The 26,576-nt window shown below is 37.8% G+C and overlaps 1 protein-coding gene across 1 annotated transcript in view; it reads left to right on the top strand.

Moving 5' to 3' along the window:
• Positions 1-26,352, top strand: part of LOC140713933 (collagen alpha-6(VI) chain-like) — a 115,626-nt gene extending 89,274 nt beyond the window's left edge. Inside the window, exons 23-33 of the mRNA XM_073024630.1 lie at positions 2,388-2,438; positions 3,633-3,695; positions 4,726-4,788; positions 15,177-15,212; positions 15,313-15,349; positions 17,136-17,620; positions 19,805-19,904; positions 20,094-20,768; positions 23,836-23,902; positions 24,802-24,860; positions 26,156-26,352. Of these exons, the coding sequence (XP_072880731.1) occupies positions 2,388-2,438; positions 3,633-3,695; positions 4,726-4,788; positions 15,177-15,212; positions 15,313-15,349; positions 17,136-17,620; positions 19,805-19,904; positions 20,094-20,768; positions 23,836-23,902; positions 24,802-24,860; positions 26,156-26,352 (1,833 nt within the window). The remainder of the gene's footprint in view (positions 1-2,387; positions 2,439-3,632; positions 3,696-4,725; positions 4,789-15,176; positions 15,213-15,312; positions 15,350-17,135; positions 17,621-19,804; positions 19,905-20,093; positions 20,769-23,835; positions 23,903-24,801; positions 24,861-26,155) is intronic.
• Positions 26,353-26,576: the final 224 nt, after the last annotated feature.

Below are 26,576 nucleotides of genomic sequence, written 5' to 3'. Positions count from 1 at the left end.
GTCTTACATTTAGATGATGCACACAAGAACTTCTTATGGTCACATCAGTTTGCAAACCATATAATTTGAGAAGGCAGCCCCTTGCTGTGTGCTAGTTGCCTTTGTTCTTTAGACAGTACTGTTAGTTTAAAAAGTTGTCCTTTTAATTCAAACTGATTACTGCTTGCAAATTACTTTAAATATTGAAGACTGGTTCTCATTCAGATTAATGCCAGATAATTTCATAGTTTCATAATTCCTGAATTCCTACCGTCAAGCTTTGTTTTCTATTTACCGCTTATAGCCCTTTAGTCCAAGTTGTACCAGTTCAGTTAAAGTTTATGGATTAGAAAATGGCACGCCTTGGAACAAATAAGGCTAAGCTATGAAACAGGTCAAAGACAATCCCATTCAAGATGGTTCTGTTTGTCATTTCCAATAACTGGATTGAAAATAGACTTCAGGGTATTTTGGGGATCATTAACTATTGGTAGTTCTTATCTTCAAACAGTAAAAAGACTTTACTTGATTAAGTAATAGTGATTTTTATCATTCGGAGACATACACTACAGAAGGTGGTAATAGTATGTAGAATTAAGTTATGTTAAATATGATATTATAAACTCACATGGAAATTGTGTTCAGGGTGAAGATGGACCAGAGGGTCAGAAAGGAGAGTTTGGAAGAACTGGAGTTCGTGGACTACAGGTTAATCTGATTTTACCTTGCCACTGTTAAATTTTTGAGATTTACTGAGATTTTGTTTTGTTAAACTGACAGCCAGAGTCAATCAGATGTTTGGTATATCGTCAGTATCAGGAAAATACCAAAGAAGTTCTTCGGTTTCTTGGAAATACAGAATTAGGAAAGTGTTTTCCATCAGCCAAGGACATAGTTCATGTGAAGTATTTAGTGGGTCTCATTTGAGGATGGCAAACAGTTTGATTGTTTCTGCAATTGAAAGATATTTGCAGAATGTTTATTTATTGGATGTGACAAAATTTTGCTGACAGAAAATAATTTCCTCTTTAATATGGTAAGTACTGTGTGCTTCTAGGAGAGGAGAAGAATAATTAAAGTGATGGGGCTTTGGGAGAGATATCCTAAACAAACTGGCTGCTCTAAACTGGATTGTGTCAAGCTACTTTTAAAAAAATTTGAAATGTAGAACTGCACTCCAAATCCAAAATCACCCGAAGCTAAGTAGCTAATCAACAGTACTCACACATTGCTTATGTTGGCTCAATGCTGTAGCTGGTCTTCAAGCCATTATTGACATGACCATTGAAGTATACATGAGGATAGACCTTCCACTCAACATCCATAAGACCAAAATTCTTTACAAACCTACTCTTAGTTCACCACCTTTCCCTTTCATAAACAAATGTTCACAGTGCAACCCTAGAAAATGTTGAACATTCTAGGCAAAGGAAAATTGAAGCAAAAATTAATCTAACCCTAACTGTAACCTTCACCATCAATACAACCTTTGATCAGTTCAGGAAAAGGGTATTTGAAGACCTCAGGCCTTGCACAAAACTCATTCTCTATGTTCCTTGCCCTACTGCACAGTTCTGAGATCTAGAATCCCTTTAGCAGGCACCTTGAAGCACTGGAGAAAATTCCAACAATGTTGTCTCTGCAAACTCCTCCAAGTTCATTGGAAGGATAGTGAACCAATATTGGTATCCAATCCCAGACCAACAGTGAGGTCCAAGTTATACTCCATCAGCTACATTTGTCAGATCATATTATTCACTGTCTGAACACTGGACTCCTGGAATATAACATTCCAAATGTAGTAAAGGCTGCAATTAAATCTCCTTGAAGAAATACAAACACCCACTTACTCTTGGGAGATCTTTGGCACATAATCACTTCAAGAGGATAAGGAGCATTTGTGTTTGCATTGAGAATCTTCAGGCTTTGTATTGGAAGCACACTGTAACCCAGAGTACGGCATGGAAGGAACATAGTATTTCAGAAATAGCACACTCAAGTGCTCAGTCAAGCATCATCTGTCCTTTTTGTGGATGAGTCTGTAGTTCCCATGTTGGCTCCTGTCTCTCCTCAAACCCACAAAACAAGAGCGGATGCAAATAATCCTCGATACTGAAAGACTGCTTAAGAAGGAGGAGACTGAAGAACTTAAGAAAAGTTATGGAGACTGTGTCTGATTGTACGCAGTCCATAACTTGAGTTTAACTGAAACGTAAATCTATCACAAAGATGAACTTCATTATAATTTTTCCATCCAGCAGCCGAGTAGTCAGAGATGCTGTTGCTTTTTGTATTAATTTTTTTTCTGTAATGACAAAATTTATGTTTATTTTGGTTCAGTTCATGCAAATGTGATACAATTAGGTGTTTAGAGATGACTCACATGCACTCCATTTCATAATACACAGGGCATGGATGGGATTGATATGTTTGGAAATCCTGGACCAAAAGGACTAAAGGTAAGGAAACAAATTGCCAGAAACCAAGCAAATGTTTTATTTTGCTTTCAGTACAAAATTCCATGGTATACACACACATACATGATCATCTTCCTAAACCATTATTTTTGCACCAGTCTTTCAGTCATCACCCTTAGACTCTGTGTAATCCCACTTCTGTAAAAGCAGATTGGGAAATTTAAGTGCACTAGTGGAGTTGTATAAATGAAAGTTGTTGCTTGTACTCTATCAAATTAATTTTAGTGAGTGGTAGATCACATTGATAATCATACACATTTAGAATTCTGTCAGCTGGCATAACACTTCTTTGAATATGTACGAGTGCACTGCAGATATTAATCTGCAATGTGTTAGAAGTAATTTGGTTTAATCGAGTTTTCAGCATACATACTGAAGTGAGTGTACTTATTGTCAGTAATACTTTTGTAATATTAACTAATGCATAAACATGTTTGGAGAAAGGAACCATTCCACAAAATACAAGGAGGGGATCTTAAACCCTTCTTCAACTGATGTTTCAGGCTTTTTTTTTGTGTAGATATCCCAGAGTTAATTACACAAGGGCTGCAATTTCCCCCTTTAAATCTGGACCATTATTTATAAAGAACATCTGAACAAAATAATGCATTGCTATATATCAAAAGTAATTATATACACAGATTACATACATCACTGGATTAACTTTTCCAAATATGGGAAGCTCCACAAAAGTTGGCAATTTCCATCTGTGAATCTCGTCTTATGTAAAATGGTTGTTTTTGCATGAGCAGTCTTTGGGGTAATCAACCACGTGTCAGAATGTAAAGTTGACGTCTCTTGATTTCTGTTTTCATTCACTGTAATGACCGATAAGTTTGTCCATAAAGTCAACATCTATCCTATCCTATTCCATTACAGTATACGTAAATATGTATGAAAGTTTAGTGATACATTGCTGTATAAATTTCATTCCATCTGTCCAATCTGATGCTATTATAACAGCATCACATTGATAAGAGTATAACTAGTTGAACAATACAGTCTAATTTCTTCCCCTTTCTTATTGTTTAAGGGAGAACCCGGATTCCCTGGTTATCTTGGTCCACAGGTACTTGTTGAAAACATTTATGTTTGTAAAAAGATGTACAGTGTATTTTTTTAATTTATAAAGGACATGAGAAAGTTATCTGTGTAAATTGTCTTCTGAATTTTCAGGGACCAGATGGTTACCCTGGAACTTCTGGTGAAAGAGGCCCTAAAGGATCAAGAGGACGCAGGGTATGTCAATTTGTTTGCTTCATGCTTTGAAACTTTTCGGTTTAGTCCCAAATTGACTTGTATAAGGGAGCTGGCAAATCTAACAAAATAAATGTTTTTAGAAATCCCTCTCAAATGTCAGATGGTGCATGAATTTCCCAATGCCTAATATCTTACCATCTGCTCCCTCTATTCCCTCTAAATTGCTGTCCACCCAATTTACCCAATTGCTGATAGGTAAAACATATAAATGTCTTCCACATCTTCCAAATGCAACAAGCCATGCTTCTTTAAAGGAGTTGAGTTGTTGAAACATCTTGTGAAACATCAGGCTTGAGGTAAAATTTCTGACACTTACACTCCAGTTGCTGTTTATCAATAAAGTGTTGTGCCTTGTTAGAGAAGAATAACAAAATTTATATAGAAATATATCTTTATATATATATAAATATATTGCAATATGCTCTTATTGATGTTAGCCACTGCCAAAATTATTTCCTGGTTAAGGGCACCTCCCTCTGGTGCCCCTTCTCCTTCCCTTTTCACCTTGGTCCACTTTCCTCTCCCTATTGGATTCCTTCTTCTTCAAACATGCACCTTCTCCACCCATCACGTCCCAGCTTCTCACTTCATCCCCCCCAACCCCTACCTTCCAACTTGCCGGCTTACACTCCTCTCCCCCCCCCCCCCCCACTTTCTTATTCTGGCTTCTACTCCCTTCCTTTACAGTCCTGATCAAGGGTCTCGGCCCAAAATTGACTGTTTATTTCCCTCCATAGGTGCTTCCTGATCTGCTGAGTTCCTCCAGCATTTTGTGTGTTGCTCTGAATTTCCAGCATCTGCAGCATCTCTTTCATCCCTGGATAAAGCAACCTTAAGAGCTTAAATGTTGTGAAAGTCATCAGAACACAAAATGATTGTGTGAAACTTGGAATATTGATCAAGAAAGAATAATGATTAGATATGTAACACCGATGGGAGCAGAGAGGTTTTATAACAAATAAGAATACTTCTTGTTTTGACTGAATAAAGCTTAACATTTCTGTTTAAGGGGGACTCCGGTCAACCTGGTGAGCCTGGAAACCCAGGAGAAGAAGGAGCTCCGGGAACAAGGGTAAGGTACACACTTTGGGATAGAAACGTAGAAGCTTTGTTGCTAAGTTATTTCCAGTGATTGCATGTGAAATCATTCTCATGTATATTTTCCTTATATGCTTATTAATGCTCAGAATTAAAGAAGAACCACTCTCGTGCCAACACAGATGTCAAAGCAAAGCTAATTGATAATTTAAATACCAGAAGGTCCTAGAAATGTTTTTGGCAGAATGAGATTTTTTATTCCTTATTTTAGGTGCTAAATCCACTAGATAGTAATATATATGTATTTAACTTTAGTTTTAATCAAACTTTTGGATAATTTTACAGATTTTCATTCTTCCAATTGATTCTGCAAGCCAAGAGAAAAGGTGTTGCAAAAAATAATCTGCTGCTTTTGAAACCTATTTATAAAAAAATCAATGCCGCTGATGGCTGTGTTTTTATATAGTAGAGACAGCTGCATTAGAAAGCTCTACTAATTGAATAGGAATAGTAAACATATAAATATATGTTTTTAGTCTGCTCCAGCATGATTGGTTCAGTTTACCTCCCTTCAATGAAATATCTTTGCAAAGATCTTTTACCAAGACACAAGAAATCTCATGACAGGAAATGCAATGGGGCAACATTCTGAAAAATGTAATTAGTTGTGAAAATAATTTGGCTTGACACAGCTGAGATCACAATCTGGAGAAGTTAGGACATTGTGTTTTCTTGGGGAATGAATGAAATGAATCTTCCTTGCAAGTTTATCAAATTTACAAATTGAACTCAACCACAGTATGGCAAAAATATGCAAAATGAATTTCCATTACATGATCACAGCTAAAAAGTCAAGGTGCAGATAATCCTTCATCTAACTTATTGAAGTTTGCCCTTAGCTGGATTGCTGTAGTTGCAATGATGACATGTTACCCCCATTTATTAAACATATTAAGTGACCTGAACTTGTAGCTATTTGACTATATGGAAAGCTTTCTGTCTATGTGTTCGGAATTCTATGCTGATAAATAATCAAACATGTTGCTTCTGTATCCAGGAGTTAATACACTACTCTTTTTTTTTCTGTTTACGGTGAGGAAGACGATAGGGCAAAATTGCAGTCAATGAGATAAGTTAAAGTGTATAGGGAGTCAAAACTGAAAAGATAGATGAACACAGGATGGAAGGTATTCTAGTTTAATGCACACAGCATACAGAATGTAGGGCTCTCAGTACCAGTAACTGTGGTGTTAACTGTTCAGGCTAACAAAATGGCTTCTCTATATTGTTATAATCAAATGGCTTCTCTGTAATGTTATTATAAAGTTCTGAGGAAGGTTGTTGTGGATGGAACCGGAGGCGTGAGCTCCAATGTATTAAAATATTATGTGCACAAACTGATAAACTTACTGATTTGGAGCCTTTAGGTTATCTGTTTCTACTAACCCATCACTAAGAAATAACTATAAAGTTGCAATTATTTACTTGCCTTTGATGTATTGTCTAGTATTTGTATTGTGAGCGTGTACTAGGGGGGCATTACACTGTATTTACACCCAAGTATTGCACTATTGGCGGGGTGATGGCGGTTCGCCCTAGGCAAACGGGTGTAAATTGGGGGCACGGATGCTACAGGAATAAGGTAGATAATCTTGTAGTCCAGATAGAGATTGGCAGGTATGACATGAGCATTGCTGAGTCATGCCTGAAAGATCACAGTTGGAAGCTTAACATCAAAGGATATACATTGTTTTGAAAGGACTGGCGGGTGCAGTGACAAAGTTGGTAAAAAAAACAAAATTAAATCCTTACAAAGCAGTGAGATAAGATCAGAAGATGTAGAATCCTTGTGGGAAGAGTTAAGAAACTGGTAGGGTAAAAAGACCCTGATGGAAGTTATATACAGGCATCCAAACAACAGCCAGGATGGGGGCTACAAATTACAAAGGGAGATAGAAAAGGTGTGTAAAAAATGCAATGTTGCAATAGTCATAGAGGTTTTCAATATGCAGATAGATCGGGAAAATCAGGTTAGTGTTAGATTCCAAGAGAGGGAATTTGTAGAATGCCTATCCGATGGTTTTTTTAGAGCAGCTTGTGATTGAGCCCACTAGGGGAATGACAATTCTGGACTGGGTGTTATGTAACGACCCAGATTTGATTAGAATCACCCTGCAGTTTGAGAAGCTAAAATTGGATGCATTAGTATTACAGTAGAATAAAGGGAATTACAGATGTATGAGGGAGGAGCTGGCCAAAGTTGATTGGAAGTGGACACTAGCAGGGTCGATGACAAAACAGAAATTGTCGGATTTTCTGGGAGCAGTTCAGAAGGTGCAGGAAAGATACATCCCAACGTGGAAGAAGTATTCTAAAAGAAGGATGAGACAACCATAACAAAAACTATAGCAAAAATTAATAGGAAGGAAGAGGATTGGGAAGCTTTTAAAAACCAACAGAAAGCCATTGAAAAGTTATAAAAAGAGAAAAGCTGAAATATGAAGGTAAACTCACCAATAATATAAAATATAAAAGAAGATACAAAATGTTTTTCCAAATATGTGAAGAGTAAAAGGGAGAAGAGAGTGGGTAGCAACCATTGGAAATTAACGTGGAGAGGTAGTAATAGGAGACAATGCAATGGCAGATAAAGTTAAGTATTTTGCACTCGTCTTCATTGTGGAAGACACTAACAGAATGCCAGAAATAAGAAAGTGTCAGGGGGCAGAAATGAGTGTCATTGCTATTACTAAAGAGAAGATACTTGGGAAGCTTAAAACATTAAAAGTCTGATCGTAGATAAGTCACCTGGACCAGATGAACTGCACCCCAGGATTCTAAAGGAAGTAGTTGAGGAGATCATGGAAGCATTAGTAATGATCGTTCGAGAATCACTAGATTCTGGAATGGGTCTGGCGGACTGTAAAATTGCAAATGCCATTCCACTCTTCAAGAGGGTAGTGAGGCAGAGAAAGGAAATTATAGGTCAGTTAGTCTGACCTCAGTGGTTGGGAAGATTTTGGATTGTTAAGGATGTGCTTTTGGGGTACTTGGAGGCACATGGTAAAATAGGCTGAAGTCAGCATTGTTTCCTTAAGGGAAAATCTTGCATGACAAATCTGTTGCAATTCTTTGAAGAAATAACAAGCAGGGTAGACAAAGGAGAATCAATGGATGTTGTGAACTTGGATTATCGGATGACCTGGACAAAGTGCCACATATGAAGCTGCTTAACAAGTTAAGAGCCAATGGTACTACAGGAAACATACTAGCATAGATAGAGCATTAGTGGATTGCAAGAAGCGAAGAGTGGGAATAAAGAGAGCCTTTTCCAGTTAGCTCCCAGTGACCAATGGTGTTCCACAGAGGACTGCTTCTTTTTATGTTGTATGTCAATAATTTGGATAATGGAATTGATGGTTTTGTGGCCAGGTTTGCAGATGATATAAAGATAGGTGGAGGAGGTAGGTAGTATTGAGGATGCAGGGATGCTGCAGAATGGCTTAGACAGATTAGGAGAATTGGCAAATAAGTGGCAGATGGAATACAGTGACAGGAAGTGTGTGGTCTTGCACAGTGGTAGAAGAATTAAAAGTAAAGACTATTTTCTAAATGGAGAGAAAATTCAAAATCTGAAATACAAAGGGACTTGGGAGTCCTCATGCATGATTTCCTAAAGTTTAACTTTCCTGTTGAGTTTGCGGTGAGGAAGGGAAATGTAATGTTAGCATTCATTATGAGAGGACTAAAATATTAAAACAATGATATAATGTTGAGGCTTTATAAGCAGCATTGTGAGCACTTTGGGGCCCCTTATCTAAAAAGACTGTGCTGACATTGGAAAGGGTTCAAAGGAGGTTCATGCAAGTGATTCCAGGATTGAAAGCTTTATCATTTGAGAAGTATTTGTGGCTCTGGGGCTGTACTCACTGAAATTCAGAAGTGTGAGGGGGGATCTCAATGAAATCGATCAAATGTTGAAAGGCCTTGAGAGAGTGGATGTGGAAAGGACACTTTCTATGTTGGGGAAGTCTAGGATGAGAGGACAGTATATGGTTATGCACATTGGCTTCAGATATAGAGGGACATCCATTTAGAATGGAGATGAAGAAGAATTTCCTTAGCCAGAAAGTGGTGAATCTGTTCAATTTGTTACCCCAGATGGCTGTGAAGGTCAAGTCATTAGGTATACTTAAGGTACTGTTACGTAATCAGGCAACAATAAATATATATGAGTTAGGCAAGGGTTTTTATAACAAATAACATGTTTATTAAACACTGAAAACAAACCCCCTCAAAAGTAAACAAACTCAAACATAACCGGAAAACAGCTGCTGTGCGACAGCAGCGTAAACAGTCCTTAATAGCGTTGCAGTCCAAACAGTCTTTAAAGCGGTATTGAAAAAAAACAGTTCTTTAAAGCGGTATGCCGAAAGAAAACAGTTCTTTAAAGCGGTATGCCGAAAGTTCAAAAGCTCACAGTCCTTTTAAAAGGAGAGACTTTTTAAGCCGATTTAAATTCTCTTCCACATTGTTGTCCTATCCCCGGCGTCGAACTTTCCCACGAAGAATTTTATGACATATAACGGCTTAAAGGCACTAACCTCTTCTTCCACACTCTGTCCTCAATCTCCCGCTATCCCAGCGGAGATTAACACGAGAACAGTCAACGAAATCCTTCCGAATGAGGATCAAATAAGGTCGTAACCAATCCACCGTCGAAAATCGATTCTCCTCGATTTTTATCTTCCAAACTTTTATCTTCACCCTCCACAGTAAAGAAACTGTTGGCGATGACCTTTTAAACTTTAGGCATTATATAAAACTTCATTTTTCAACTAAACTGCGTCATCACATTAAATCACGCAGTAACATGAAGTCAGCTTGGCAAATCCCGCCACGAACTGCCCCACCTGACAGGGTGGGTCTTCCTTTTATACCCTGTAAAAAAAAAACCTGTCACATGACCTCTACTGGCGGGAAAATGACGTCACTCCACCATCACAAGACCATTACCTCAAGTCCAGTATAACTTCAACCCCAGTCACGTGACAAGGGTACCACTGTCACGTATACATAACAGTACATTTAAAATTGTTGATTGGTCAGGGCATGAAGATTTTCTGGGAGAAGGCATGAGAATGGAGCTGAGAGGGAAATATATCAGTCATGATAAAATGGCGGAGCTTACTCGATGGGCCATATGGCACAAGTCTAGTCCTATGTCTTATGGTCTTTTGGTCAGGTGGTGGGTCCCCTCCCCCTCCCAAGGAGAAAATACTTCCAGCTAACAAAGGACTTAAACACAGTTCATTTGTTTTCAGTATAACAAACATAAATCCAACAAAAACCTTAAAGCACATTTAAAATTCAAAGGATTTCTATTTTAAACATGTTCAAATTATAAACCATTGATAAAACACCAACTAATTCCAAAATTTGCTAACTTTGATAGTTAAGCTGAAATAGTGACATTTATTGAGAAAGCTGCCTAAACATAAAATAAAGAGTTCCAAAGTACAGGTACAATTCTTATAAACTAAAACACACACAATACATGTGAACACATTGTCTATTGCAGAAACCAAAGCGGAAGGAATGGATTCTTGTTCACCCCACGTTCCTTTCAGAGTTTCTTGATGTTCCTTTCCTCATTCCTAGGAAGCCTGAACTGCTTTCTGCATTTTATCATTTTTCTCCCACTTAGATGACTTCACACATCAATGATATTTCCTCAGATATCGTTAACACAAATGCTCTAAAAGCATTTTTTGGAGAGATAGACATAAGCTTAATGTTCACAGTTTACAAGTAACACTATAAAGCTAACTTCCTTAAACCCATAAACATTGCAACTACAAATGTATTAGTTACGGATATGCTAAGCTTCCTTGAACTAAGCAACGTAAGTGTCAGCTTGTCTGAAACAACTCAAATTAAACAACATATTGTCTCATATTCTACTCTTGAGTAATAATAAAACAATTTTAATGACCAGCATCTGCTTATACACAGAAAAAGCATCTCCTAAATACAAACCTTGTTTACAAAGCTAAGTTTTTAACTTCAAGCTGATTAATGTTTTCCATTTCCACTTTAAGAACTGAAGACTGACTTCCATTTACAAATTGAAGTTAAACAAACTGTTAGTTGGAAATTTTCTTACTTCTGTTTTTGAACTTACAAGTGGCAGCTGTTGTGTTTGGAAAACAAGTTAGTAAACAACCAAGGAGTAAGTATATATCATGACTGATTACTATAAATTGTCCCCTCGTGTTGCTAAATGGCAAAAGAATGAAAAGGAGAGTGCTGTGCATTTGAGTAAGAATAAAGAGGAATTGGACTGTTAGATTGGCTCTGTTTGGAGTCAAATACAGTTACTTCCTGTGTCATGAATGGGTATGTCAATCTATGTTTAAAAGAGACATGCTTGAAAGACCTATCAATATGGTAATTTTAAGGAAAAAAATCATAGAATCACCTACATAGAAAGTCTTATCATTAAAACAGATAGGACAGGAATGCAGAATGAAATGAACCCTTACAGGAAAAAGTGCAGGAGGAGGTGTCATCACGACAACTGTGGGGCTTTATGGATTTGTAACGAACATTGATAGTTAAGCTGAAATCCAAGAGAATGTTAGAAATGGACTTTATGAAAGTGGAAATAGTGTGGATTTTAGTAATGAATATAATAAATTTCTCCAATTTTCTGTAAATGCAGGAAGCAACACCAATGACTGTATCAATGTACCAGAAAAAAATAGTCAGAGAAAATACCTGAGTAGGATTAATGAAGGGACTGCTCCACATATGCTACAAGAAGGAGCTTGGACTCATTTGAGTTCTTATAGCTACACCTTTGACCTGGAGAAAATGAGTGGAATTGAACAAGCTGTTCCGTATAGTAAGTTCAACTGGATAAAGTAGGCAGTCTGTTTGGGAGAAGTTAAGGCCCCTACTCGCCTGATGTGAAATGGAGATGCAGTGGGTTCAGATGTCCACATTGAAGTTGAGTTGGTTGGCAGAGGCACCTGAAGAGTAACGGATAAAAGCAGGAGCGATTCAACATTGAGTCATAGAGAACTACAGCACAGAAACTGGCTCTTCGGCCCATCAGGTCTATGTCAGCCTGATTTACTGTCTAGTCCCATCTTCCTGCATCTAGATCATAGCCGTCCATACCTCTCATCAATGGATCTATCCAAACTTCTGTTAAATCGTACAATTCATCCCACATCTATCTCTTCTGCTGGCAGATCATTCCACACTCGCACCAGGGTGATGTAGTTCTTCCTCTGACTTAGATATTTCACGTTTCATCTAAAACCTTGACCTCTAGTCTGTCTCACCCAATCTGATGGGAAAAAGCCTGCATGCATTTACCCTCTCTATATCCATCATAGTTTTGTATACAGTACCTCTATAAAATACCCCTCATTCTTCAATGCTTCAGGGAATAGAGTTCTAACCGATCCATCCTATCCTGGTGACTCAGCCACTGAAATAATTTTCTCCGCACTCTTTCAGTCCTATTGCTATCATTCTTATAGGTGACCAGAAATGGGGGGGGGGGGGAAGGGAGGGAGAGGCAGAGAGAATATGAGAACGAATGCCTAAGACTTTTGTACAACACTGTAGTCATTTTAGTATTGCACTGTACTGCTGTCACAAAAAAAAAAACAAATTTCATGATATGTGAGAGACGATAAACCTGATTCTAATGTGTCTCTATCGTGGACTGAGAGTGCGAAGAGGGCAAGGAGAGGGAATCAAGGTTGGGAAAAGGGGGAAGGAGCAGGAAACACCAGAGAGACATTCTGTAATGATCAATAAACCAATTGTTTGGAATCAAATGGTCTTGCCTGGTATCTCAGGGCTGTGTGTGTTTGTACCTACGTCAACCCCCACCACTGGTACTCCTTCTCTGCCACCTGTCCCACGTCCTTCCTGTGGCACACCACCCTTGTCATTCTCAATATCCTTTGCTCCCATCAGATTTACTGATTTGCTCTCTGTTCTTCATTGACAAATACATGAGAGAGTTAGGCAACCTAGCTACTGTATATCTACGTGCCAAAGACTTTTGCAGAGTACTGTATGTGTGATGTCACTTTCAAGGGACATGGATCTGTACCCCAGGCACCTTTGTTCTAATCCACACCTCAGTGCCCTGCCATTCACTCTCCAAGTATTATTCTGGATTTCCCTCCCAAACTACAACACTTCACACTTGAAAACTTTAAATTCCATCTGCCATTTTCAGCTCATTTTCACAGGTGGTGCAGGTCTCTTTGCGAGCTTTAATAGCCTTCTCACCATCCACTATGCCTCCATTCTTGGTGTCATCTGCAAATGTGCTGATCCATTTTACCACACTGTCATCCAAATCATGAATATAGATGACAAACGACAAGAGACACAGCAGCACTCCCTGCAGCACATCAATACTCACAGGCCTCCAGTCAGAGGGACAACTGTCTTCTAACACTCTCTGGCTTTTTCCTTGAGGCTAATGTTGAATCCAATTGACTATTTCATCCTGAATGCCAAGTAACTGAACCTTCTGGACCAGTCTGAGATGTCTCTGACTTCGATATATTATCCAAGAGTCTTTCTTGTCTACAGAACTTCCTGTTTTCTCTCCTGATCTTCTCTTTTCCTCTCTTTGGTTCTAAGCCAAAGAGCCAGACTCTGTGCCTGTGATCTGACTGCTGCAGCTCTCCTTGGTAGGCCATCTTGACGAGAGAGAAAGGATAGAGTCAATGTATGAATAACCCATTTATGTAGGATGTGAGCAGACTGAAACATTATTTCTGCTGGGATTATCCAATTGTTATTGGGGTTGAATGACCATGAGGTTTGAGATTATTGAAAGAAGATCTCAAGAGGAAATATGGTCAGTAATCATATGATGGACCCTATGCTGATATAGAGTGGTAGGTGAGGGTGCAGACAGAAGTATGAGGAGATACTTTAGAGCTGATGTTTGCCATAATATAGCAACTCCACCCTTTCCAATACAGCTGAAAAAGTTGCAGGATTGGTCCTTATAATGTATGGAATCTAGTGTGGGAAAGTTTAAGACCATGCACTTTGGTAGAAGGAATAAAGCCATAGACTACTTTGTAAATGGGGAGAAAATTCAGAAATCAGAGATGCAAAGGCACTTGGAAGTCTTTGTCCAGGATTCCCGAAAGGTTATCTTGCAGGTTGAATCAGTGGTAAACAAGGCAAATGCAATGTTAGCATTCATTTTGAGTGGACTACAATATAAAAGGATGTGATGCTGTGGCTTCATAATGCATTGGTCACACTGCAGATGGAATATTGTAAACAGTGTTGGGTCCCTTGGAAAAGGTGTGCTGGCATTGAAGAGGGTCCAGAGGAGGTTCACGAGAATGATACTGGGAAAGTAAGGGCTAATGTATGAGGAGTGTTTGATGGCTTTGGGCCTGTACACACTGGAGTTTAAAAGAATGAGGGGGATTTTAATTGAAACCTATTAAATACTGAATGGCCTAGATAGAGTGGATTTGGAGAGGATGTTTCCTATAGTGAGGAGTCTAGGATCAGAGGACACAGCCTTAGAAGAGAAGGATGTCTGTTTATAGCAGAGATGCGGAGAAATTTCTTGAGCCAGAGTTTGGTGAATCTGTGGAATTCATTGCCACAGACAGCTGCGGAAGCCAAGTCATTGGGTAGATTTAAAGCGGAGTTGATAGGTTCTTGATTAGTCAGGCCCTCAAAGATTATGGGGAGAAGGCAGAAGAATGGAGTTGAGAGGGATAATAAATCAACTATGATAGAATTGTGCCGTAGAGATGGACCAAATGACCTAATTCTACCCCTAAGTCTTATAAACTTATTTTCTCAGAAAACTTCTAAAAGTTCAGAAGGGTTAGGTTAGAGTGAGTACAAGTAGACCATCGAGACAGTCATTGTTGTTTCATTGGCAGTCAGCAATGACGAATGGGGAACTAACCTTGAGGGCAGGCTCTCGTTGGATTGTGAAATTTTGAGATATAAAAAAAAATAGTACACAGATTAGGGGTCGAAGACTTAAGACCAAAGATATGGTCATGGAGATAAAAGCAATGAACTAAGCATTCGATGTAATGCTGGTCTTGGCATTCATTAAGAAAGAGACAAAAGGAGATAAAACTGAGGCCTCTGCTGAGGACTGATGTAGGTGGATTGTTCAGATGTTCTGAGAAGTCAAGATCTAAAGATGTAGTGAAAACATAGCTGTAGGTAAAATCTGGAAGGAGAGATGGGAATTAGAACAAAAGTAAAGTGGAAAAAGATCTAGAGGTGAATTAGCATTCAGTTATTAAAATTAGTATGGAGTTAGTCCATGCATGCGTGTATCATGTAACATGCAAAACTTCAAAAGACTGTTTTAATTTTCTGCTATTTCAGGGTTTGAAAGGGTCACCAGGGAAAGCACGCATGAGCGTAAGTCATTTCTAAGCATGCTGTTACCTGCAAACTCTTTCCAAAAATATGAATTTTATGCTATCCTCTAGGTCCAGAATTATTCATTTTTCTTTTGCAGCTATGTGAACTCCTGTCATATTTTCGAAATAATTACAGTAAGTACCATAGTTCTTCAATACATTACCACATTTTTAAAGTAAATTAACTCCTTTTAAGTACTACTCAACAGAAGACTTTGAAAAGATATAATTTGATACTTGTTCATAATAACTTCATTAACGTCACTAAAGTTTTAAAACACTGAGGCAGAAAAGTGATCAATTTCCTAGATGAATGCATTTAATTTTTGTTTTAGTGGCTTTTGAATGCTCCTTTAAAGACTATTTAGACTATTCCATGACATCAGGCACACAACAGGAATTTTAGCTACTGTGATCATTTCCCTGTCAACGTTTTCTTGTGAGATAATATTATGTGCACTGAACACAACTGAGTAAAATTATTCTTAGATGAAAGCAAAATGTATTTGTTACTAAAGTTCATCTCCCTAGGGGTGTATTATCTCTAAATTATAACGTAGAGTTTACATTCAAAGGAAGCAATTAGATTTTTTTCCTTACTTTCCCCTGCCAGCTTGCTGTTCATCAAATGAGTGTTATGACTCTTTTTAAATTTGCAATTGCATTATTTTAATTCATTTATCAAGTCATTATACCTCTATTCTATCACGGGGGAGCTGCACTGTTGAAAGTCTAAATTTTCCTGATCTTGTTGCATTTTGTCTAGGGTGAGGGGATTTTGGGGGTGGGGTGATATTGTTGATCATGTTGCCGTTTTTTTGTGTGCAGTGGGGGAGAGGGAAGGTTGCTGTTGCTCTTTGAATCTGACTTCCATGGTTTTCTTTGTTTCTTGGCTATCTGGAGAAGACAATTCTCAGAGTTGCATACTTTATACATACTTTGATAATAAATGAATGTTTGAACCTTAGAATTTGGAATGACATCCTAAATCTTTTATAATATTGGAGCTCATTCTTGTCACATTATTTAAAGAAGTGTATAAAAGTCCTGATGGTGGAATATTAGAGATCTCAGAATTTAGTAGAAATGAATTTTTTTTCCTTGGAGCAAAGAGGGCTGAGAAGAGATTTAATGGGATATATAAGATCATAATGGATTTAAAGAGTACAAATGGAAAGGAGGCGTTTCCATTACTGGTTAGTTCAAGGACCATTTCAAGAGGATAGGGGAACATAAGGCAAAATACTTTTATGCAGAGTTATTATGATTTAAAATGTACTCACTGTGATAGCAGTGAAAGAAAAAGCATCCAGCACCTTCAAATAATATTGCCAGGTTGGGGAAAGCAAGTACACAGTCAATGGGGAGAATTGTGTGAATGTGACTGCATGGCTTATTCTGCACAGTGTTGACATATTGGGCTGGATGGCAACTTGATTAATGTAACATGATTCTATGATGCTATAAAACTATTTCAAAGAGAGGACATTTCCCTGGCCAATGCGTCATCTAACTGTTAACTATTTAAATAGCAACATTGTAGTTTTTGTGGAATAAAAGAACAGAACATGTGGGAAAACCTCAACAAGTCAGGCAGCATCTATGGAACGAAAAATTCACACCAAAGACCTCAATTCTGAATGAAAGGTGTATACACCATGGATATTGCCTGCCCTGCTCTGTGTTTCTGTTTTCTTTAATGTAAGACTTCCAACATCTGCACTTTTTCTTTGGTTTTTCACCTGCAGTTTTTGGGATCTTGCTTGCAAGTTGCTTGTTGGATTTCTGAGAACAGTGGTGATTACATTTCAGAAGTATTTAATTAGATTTAAAGCAGTCTTGATGCTATGTAACATGCTGCACAAAAGCAAGTTTTTTTTTATTTTTCTTCCTTAAAAGAATGAATGATTTCTCATTTCAGAATGCCCTGTTTATCCTTTGGACCTCGTGTTTGCGTTGGATTTGTCTTCAGATGTTTCTTCAGATGAATTTGACAGAATGAATAGGATAGTGAAAGAATTGGTGCAGGATCTTAACATAACCAAAAGAAATTGTGTAGAAGGAGCATGTGTGGCAGTTCTTACCTACAACTCCACAACAAATATGATCATACGATTCTCAGAATGCAGGGGTGAGGAGAAACTTCAGCAATCACTGAAGAATCTAACTTATGAGCGGTCAGCTAGAAGGCAGGATATTGGATCAGCAATGAGGTTTGTTGCAAGAAATACTTTCAAGCATACTCGTGGTGGCCTTCTAACCAGAAAAGTAGCAGTATTTATTACTAATGGACCATCTGAAGACAAGTCAGAAATCGTGACGGCAGCTCTCGAGTTCAGTGCCTTGGACATCACCCCAGTTGTCATTTCTTTTGCTGATGTTCCTGACATACAGCTTGCCTTCCAGGTAAATGATACTATCTACTATATTTTACAAATGACGCATTTATTTGTGGTCCCCATCACATTTTCCTGTTTAAGGTTTCTATGCTTGCATTTGTAATGCAAATTCCTCTTTCTGTCATTGACCCCATCTGCCAATGGGAGCACACTGAAAGGATGTAAGTAAGACCATTAGAACAGTATCAGGCCATTTGGCCCATCAAGTTTGTTCTGCTATTCCATCATGGCTGATTGATTATCCCTCTCAACCCCATTCCCCTGCCTTCTCCCTGTAACTTTTGATGCCCTTGCTAATCAAGAACCTGTCAACCTCTACTTTAAATATACCCAATGACTTGGCTCAACTGCCTGTGGCTTTGAATTCCACAGATTCACCAACCTCTGGCTAAAGAAATTCCTCCTCATCTCTGTTATAAAGGGATGTCCTTCTAGTTTGAGATTGTGCCCCCTAGTCTTAGACTCCCCACTATCGGAAACATTCTCTCCACATCCGTTCTATCTAGGCCATTCAATATTAGATATGTTTCAATGTGATCTGCCCCACCACCCCCATCCCCCATTCTTTAAACTCCAGTGAGTGCAGGACAAAAGCCCCTGAGCCTTCAGACACTCCTCATATATTAACCAGTTCAATCTTGAGATCATTCTTGTGACCCTCTTCTGGACCCTCTCCAATGCCAGAAAATGCTTTTTTTGATAAGGGGACTATGAACTGCTCACAGTGCTCCAAATTCAGTCTGACCAATGCACTATAAAGCCTTACCATTGAAAATTTGCTTTTATATTCTAGTACTCAAAAAATGAATACTGACATTGAATTTGCCTTCCTTCCCAACAGCTCAACCTGTAAGTTTTCCTTCAGAGAATCCTGCACAGGGACTCTCAAGTCCCTTTGCACTTCCGATTTCTGAATTTTTTCTCCATTTAGAAAATAGTCTGTGCATTTCTTCCTTCTCAAAGTTTAAAGTACAAAGTAAATTTATTATCAATGTCACCATATACAACCCTGAGATTCATTTTCTTGCAGGCATCATCAATATATCCAATAACCACAATAGAATCAATTAATTACTGCACCTATAGGATACTCAACCAGAGTGCAAAAGAGAACAAAATGTGCAAATACAAAAGAATGAAGAATATAATAATAATAATAATATAAACAAACAAATATATAAATAAATAGCAAGAATATGAGATGCAGAGTCCTTGAAAATTAGTTCATAAGTTGTGGGAACATTTCAGTGATGGGGCAAGTGACGTTGAGTGATGATTGAGGAATATAACTAATTGCTCTCTAAATGATGTCAACATCATGCACTTCTTTAAGCCAAGGAAATGATGTCACTACTCTGGAAAATGAAGGAGGACAAGACTCTGAGTCAATATTCAAAGTCCAACAAGCAGTTCTGCTGATGTTCTGAGAAACATTTACTTCTGAGCCATCAACCTAAGCAATAATGTCTGAATTTGACTCATTATAGAGTCTAATGGCCGAGGGTAAAATGCAACATATAGCGCACTCTGGACTAGCACAGCTGCTTTATTTGTTACTAAAAGTGCTCCTCTGTTCAGCCAAGGTAGCATGCAGAGTGTGAGAAACATGCCCCAATTAGGCAGCATAGTGTCCCAAATAAATGAAGGGAATCATGGCTTTCTTCATGATTAGCTTTTGTTCTTTAAGAATCATCTCAATTAAGTGGCTGCCCAAATAAATGATGCCCAGTTTAACCAGAGACCACTGTATCAGATGATTGGATCAGATAGTGTGAGCTGAACTAAAAGGAGAGATTTTCCAAAATAGTATATACAAGCTTGAGGAGAATAATTGTGATGTTGATGAAATTTCATACTATAATAAATATAAAGATCAAACATTGAAGGAATCTTGTGGAGGTGGAAAGAGAATTAATTACGATTCCTGTCAGGAGACTTTGACCAAGTAAGTTGAGGTTGTCTGTATTCTTTGAACACCCTCTCAGTGAAAATGTTTTTGCTAACGTTCCCCTTAAATTCTTCACCTTACACCCTTAACCCAATGATCTCTGGTTATAGACTCATCCAACTTCAGTGGAAAAACCCTGCTTGCATTTACCCTATCTAAACCCATCATAATTTTGTATACCTTAAAGTTGTAGAAATTACTGTTTTTTGAAATTTTAATGTCCTGTCTTTCCTCCTGAGAAAGGTTGATGATACAGGAACGTTTCGAGTAGTTTCATTGTCAGAACAGCAGCGACAAGAGCAGGAGCAGTTACGCACAATCCGATTATGCACCTTCTGTTTCGGTATGACTTCAGCTGTATTTAGTTGATAGTATAGTAAATCAAAATTTAACAACAAATACTTACAGAGGTTATGTTTTTCTGCATTGTTGGTATGAAACAATAGGAAAATGGTTTAAGTATAAAATTAAAGGTACTTGATCTGCGCAGATTCCCTAGATCTAAACATTCAGCTTTCTTCTTTCTTCACAGATATGTGTCAACCAAGGGCCCAATGTCAACACAATATGTCCCCACCTCCAATCTCAATCAGCATGGACATTGCTTTTGTTGTTGATGGTTCACACAATATGAAAACACTGGACTTTGAAAGAATTAAGTATTTCCTCACTTCAATGCTGGATATGTTTGTGATTTCAAGAAGACCAGACATCAGTGATAATGATGCCAGGGTGGCAATGGTACAACACTCACCAGCAGATTACGTCCCTGGTACTGGTCGTAAGCCAGTCAATCTGGAATTTGGGTTTTTGAAGTACAACAGCAAAAATATAATGAAGGAGTACATTAAAGAATCATTTAATAAGTTAGATGGACCCTCTAGGGTTGGCCATGCTATTGAATGGACCATGAATAATGTTTTTAGCAGCAACCCAGTTGCACGCCGTCATAAAGTGATCTTTGTAATACTTGCGGGAGGAACAAGTGCTCTTGGCATGAAAAAGCTAAACATAGTGTCTAAGGAAGCAAGGTGCAAAGGTTTTGTGGTCTTTACAGTTTTCCTTGGGAAGGAAACTGGCGGAGTCAACCTGGATACGACTGTTAGTTTTCCTTTTAACCAACACTTCATTCACCTTCATCAGCTACTTGATTCTGAAATGGCTTACGCCAAAAGGTTCACTCGGGCCTTCCTGAAAAGTCTCACACGTAAGCTACGCTTAACATAAAACTAAATTAAAAAATTGAGATGTTACTGACTGTGTATTCACATAGAGAAATTCCTGCTTCTATCTTAGCCAGACCTTTAATAATGTATTTTTTTATAATTATTTTCAGTTTTCTGGATTTGCAGACTTCAAATTCTGCTTCCTTTTGTGCAATGATAGGTACCAAGGGATAAAGGGCTAAGTAGATCCATCATTATGCTGATTTCCAGCTGTAGCTTGCCCTGGTTAACTGCTCTGTCACATGAGGAATCTAGCAAACTGGATGCATGAAATCCAAGACTAAAAACAAAAAAGCTGGAAGTAGTCAGGAGGTCAGAGATTTGGGGTGAAATTCCTTCATAAAGGAGAGGAAATGAATGTGTTAAACTGTAGAGAAGGGAAGGGGGAACAGATCAGAGGGAATATTTGTGATCAGGTGAAAATAAAATTGTCAGGATAATAATTATTTCGCAAATTGCACTGGACAACAAAGATTATGCTTCCTGAATACCTTTAGGGGTAGCTTATGGAGTTTGCACTGCTGATCATGAAAATCACCGTGAAATTTCTTATTGCATACTTAAAAAAAAAATCACCTATACTGGTTATTTCAATTCATAATTTAAGTCAATTAAAATGTTGCCAACAATGTAAACTGAAAAGTTCTCTATCTTGTCCAGGCATGCTTAGGCAAGGCAGATGCTGCATGGCAGGACAGGTTTTAAAATGGCTATAAATTTCCGTGAAGGATTTTGATATTTGTGACAGATGTTTCATAGACTAAGAAATCATTTTGTGGGTCCACTAATCAAACAGGTCATCATCAACAATAGGCAATTTGAAGAATTTCTAGTGGGACCGGAAAAAATCGCATGGAAGGAATTCAAGGATGTTGTTGAAAATGCTCTGGGCAACTACAGAGTACCAAACTGCAGGCAGACAGCTGGTTGACACCATGCTTCAAGCATACAAAACCATGAAGTGCAACATGTCACTAACGATTCCTTGTCTACATTCCTACTTAGCGTTCTTCCCTGCAAATCTTAGTGCTGTCAGTGATAAGCATGGTGAAGGTTTCTCCAAGACATTGCAATCACGAACAAACAGTCTCAGGGCAACTGGAATCCATCACTGCCAGCTGATTATTTTTGGACACAAGTGAGGAGCCCTAGGCACTGAGTGCAAATCAAAATCATCAACAAAATATCTTTAGCTTAGTTGAACTATTGCAAAGCATCAGCACCATTATGCAATTAAGCACATTATATTCAATAAATTTCATTTCTTGTTTTTTTCAAATTCCTATGTGATGCAAGTAGTCTGAAATTATATTTGTGTTCAGTTTCAAGCAGTCTATCATAAACAAAGAAAATTCTGAGAAAGCAACAAAAAAACTTGTCCAGTGTCAGAAACAGGAAAATGTTAAAAAAAGAAACAGATTGCAACATCTCCATCAGCCTTCTTAAGATGTCATGGGGCTTGCTAACCCTTCCTCGTGATAGACTGGCGTCCTATCGGGGGAGGATGCTCGTACTCTCAGTCGCTTCACACCATGAAAACCAGCATAAGCACCAGCCTGATGAGCCTATAAAGCTCAGGACAAACTTTAACGTTAACTTTGCTCACCCTCTGACTTTTGTGTGTTCTTAGATAACTGGTGAGAATCTCGGTATTTTCTCTTGGTTAACTAGCCTCCTTTGGGAAATTGTTCTGGACATTTCAATGCCTTGATTGCTCTCAATACTTGCCCAAAGTCTAGTCACATAGTCAATGATATTGTACCACTTTTTCCACTGCCATAATGCCCTATTCTTATGACCATTAGGAGTGTGAAGACCCACTCTTAGTGATTCAGACACATCTTCATCCCCTCAGCCATCTGATTACTGTAGGGACCCTAAACACAGTTTCATTATTCCTTTTTTTGATCTTTTTATTTGCTTTGTCATTGACAATCATTTTTGTCTTTGCACTGTACTGCACAAAACAGCAAATTTCTTGTCTTAATATAAGGTGATAATAAACCTGATTGTGAACCTGACTCTGAACGTTTGGAGCAATGGCTCTAAGATCTGAACCAGTTCAGCAAAATGATTTAAGAAGATCAGAATGGATGTTAGAATCAGAATCAAAATCAGGTTTAGCATCATCGGCATATGTCGTGAAATGTATTAACTTTGTGTCAGCAGTACAATGCAATATAGAAAAAAACTTGTGAATTACAGTAAGTGTGTGTGTATATATAATAGTTAAATAAGTAGTGCAAAAACTTGTCATGGGTTCAATATCCATTAAGAAATTAGATGGCAGAGGGAAAGAAACCTTTCCTGAATCATTTAGCAATTCATACTAAACAAGTCAGTTCCAGCCTTTATGTAGAAAATACTCCAGGAGCACATTCTTAAACTGTTCTGTTTAAATTATAAGATTAAGACTTGTGGCCTGAGAGACCTTTTTATCAACACTTCCTGATATCTTTAATCACCTTAAAATATCCCAGTTAGACCACCTATTAATCTGATGTCAATTAATTCATGTATCCATTGGTACAGATTACATCATCAGTATTAAGTGTGTCTGTAATCTGCTAAATTGTGCAATAAAATGCATTGCTTCTACTGTGTAACAGGTTCAAGTAGTTCTCAAAGGTCTTTGGACTGCAAATGCTTCAGTGCAGGAAATGGAACAGGACTTTATATATTCAGCTTTTATATTAACCTGCTTGTCTTTAATATTTTCACCTGTTCATAAATCATTCCCAGATCTTTGGCCTTTTCCAATGTTTATAACAACCTCCATCGTTTATTCTTTTGCTATCACTCCTGCAGATCTGTATCTATTTCTGCAAACTTCACCTGCACATGATGTCACAAAGGGAAATACAGCATATCTGGGATTGGGGCCAAGTCTGATGTTTTCATAAAAAAACCTTTAGAACAAAGTCAATTAATCCTAATATATATGTAATCATCACTGATGGTTTTAATTTTGATGTACTCAAAAACAAACAGTAGGGATTTTGATATGCTTACTTTTTACTAAATTTTACTAAAATTTGGTTTTTACAGTTGAAATCAATGACTACCCTTCTCCACAATTAAAGGAGGAATGCGATGCTTTAACTGAAAGTACAAGGTATGTTTTAAAAGGCATTGGATTTTAAATTTATGCTTAAGTCTTCAGTATAAACACATGACCTCTTTATTAGATACACTTGTAGACCATTTAGTTAATGTAAATACACAATCAGCAAATCATGTGGCAGCAACTCAATACATAAATGTATGCAGACATGGTCAAAAGTTTCAGCTGTTGTTCAGGCCAAATATGGGAAAGAAGAGTGATCTAAATGAATTTGACCATGAAATGATTGTTGATGCCAGACAGGGTATCTCAGAATGTTTTTTATTTAGAGATACAGTGTGAAATAGGCTCTTCCAGCCACAGCCTCTTGCCTAATCACAGTATAATTTACAATGACAAATTGACCCGCTAACAGTCTTCAAACTGTTGGAGGAAGCCAGACCTCCTGGAGGAATCACACATTCCACAGGGCGGATGGTCAAACTCCTTACAGGTGGCACTGGGATTGAACCTCCAATTCCAACACCCAGAGCCGGATTGTTAGCATCGTGCTAACTGCTAAGTTATCATGGCATCTAAATTTCAGATCTTCTGGGATTCTCACACACAACAATCTCTAGAGTTCAAAGAGAATCATGCCAAAAACAAAAAAAAGTCATCCAGTGAGCGGCATTTCTGTGGGCAAAGATGCCTTGTTAATGAGAGAGATCAGAGGGGAATGGCTGGATTGTTTCCAACTGACAGGAAGGGAATAGTAACTCAAACAGCCATGCATTAGAACAGTGGTGTGCATAAGAACATCTCTGAATACATGTCACATGGGATCTTGAAATGGATGGGCAACAGCACCAGGAGGTTATACTGGGTTCCACTCCTGTGCATAAAAATATGGCCATTCAAGTTATTTTTAGACTCTTACGCCAGTTGTGTAATTATTGCTTGTTTTGCAGAGAATATGATTCCATATTTCCGGCAAATGATTACCTAATTCAAGATCAGAGCAGCAGAGGTGAGAAACAAGACAATTTATATAATTTTACAATGCAATGTCTGCAGGCTCTTTTTCCCCTAAGTTATTTAAAACTATAATATGTGCACAGTTTATGTACACATAGTATTGGAAGCAAAGCATTTGAGCAGCCAGTGTTATAATTACAGCAAAGTAATTTGCTGTCTGCTCGTGGATCATTTCCATGTTGTTGAAACTTATCAGTGGTATAGTCAGCCAAAGGCAATAGGACCACTGGAATTTCATGCCACCAGGAGAGCTGTAAACTTTGTACTGGCCAAGGCATCAGGGAAACTCCAACACAATCAATCTTAGCATATCTTATGAGACCTTCTATTGTATCGGAGCCTTTCTTCCAGAAATTACCATGTACTTGAGCTGATCAAATTTGGAATTGAATTGTTACAATTCATTGAAATTTGTATCAGAAATTCAAGAATCACATCCGAGACTTTTGGATAACATTTCAGACCACAATGCAGTATCATTGGATAGTCCACAGGGCAACATAAATGAGAATGTTATTCAAAATTCCACCCTGCTCTCTATAGATAGACATAGAATATGCTGTGTACATAAGACCAAAAGATATAGGAGCAGAATAAGACCATTTGTCTTATTGAGTTTGGTCTGTCATTCAATCATTATTTTTTTAATCCCTTTCTCCTGCCTTCTCACTGTTTTCCTTAACCCTCAATGACCTTATTTTAATTAAGGGCAGAGAAGATTTTGGTTCAGACTGATCAAATCATTTAGTCTCATTTCGGTGTGAAGGGAGATTGGTTGACAATTTACTTTCTGTGCTCCTATGTTACAAGTGTCTGCCTTTCTGAAAAGTCGTAACTGGCTGTAAAACTGCTTTAATATGTTCTGCAGTCTCTAAAGTTGCATTACAAGTATGTTTTTAAAAAATTAAACATTTTTGTTCAATTTGATGTATTTTAACCAATGCTGCAGTGGCAACTTTGAGACCCTGTTGCTATATAAGAACAGTGTACCGGATTTTATGGTAAAAATATCAGTTATCAGTTTTTCGTAATCAAATCAGAGAGCAACTCCAACATTACATGTAGAGTTAAACACAGAATCAGAAATTTGTTTTCAAACTTTTCCTAGTTGTTTTGTGGTTGATTCACTATCCATGTCCATTACTAAAGTACTTGTCAATGGAATGCATTAAACATTCAGAAAATAAACCAGTGCTAAAATACAACTGAACTTCTAATGACACAATAGCTTAATTACTTCCAAGAATCTTTTCTAGCACTGAAAGTGTGTTTTTTTTTGTAATTTAGTTGAAGTTGAGGAAGAATTTGAAATATCTGCAGAGGGACCAGAAGCAAACACACTTCATGGTAAATGCAATGGGATAATTGCATGCACTTCTTTTCCAAAGCTCTTTAAAACATTTACTCCAACATATTTCAAATATGTTATCCAATTTTTGCCTTTATCTCTTAATCTCAGTCTTGTTTCCCTTTCCATATTTTAATTTTGGTATGTGATTTAGCATGAAATAAGTATTCTAGTCAATTCTGTTTTGATGTTATAGCACACACTAAAAGGTATTTGACCACATTCACACATGTGCTAAATCATCTGCAGAGAATGCTAAGTTGGTGTGATGCATGTTCTTGTGACAAATTTCATGGTCCTTGGCTGGGGGTGGATGTAATGATCCCTGCAATATTTTGGTCCATTAGAAAATCTAGTCAT

This window comes from Hemitrygon akajei, chromosome 20 (genome assembly GCF_048418815.1).
Source record: "Hemitrygon akajei chromosome 20, sHemAka1.3, whole genome shotgun sequence".
NCBI lineage: Eukaryota > Metazoa > Chordata > Chondrichthyes > Myliobatiformes > Dasyatidae > Hemitrygon > Hemitrygon akajei.
The sequence above is the reverse complement of the archived record's forward strand: the minus strand, read 5'-3'. Positions and strand labels throughout refer to the sequence as shown.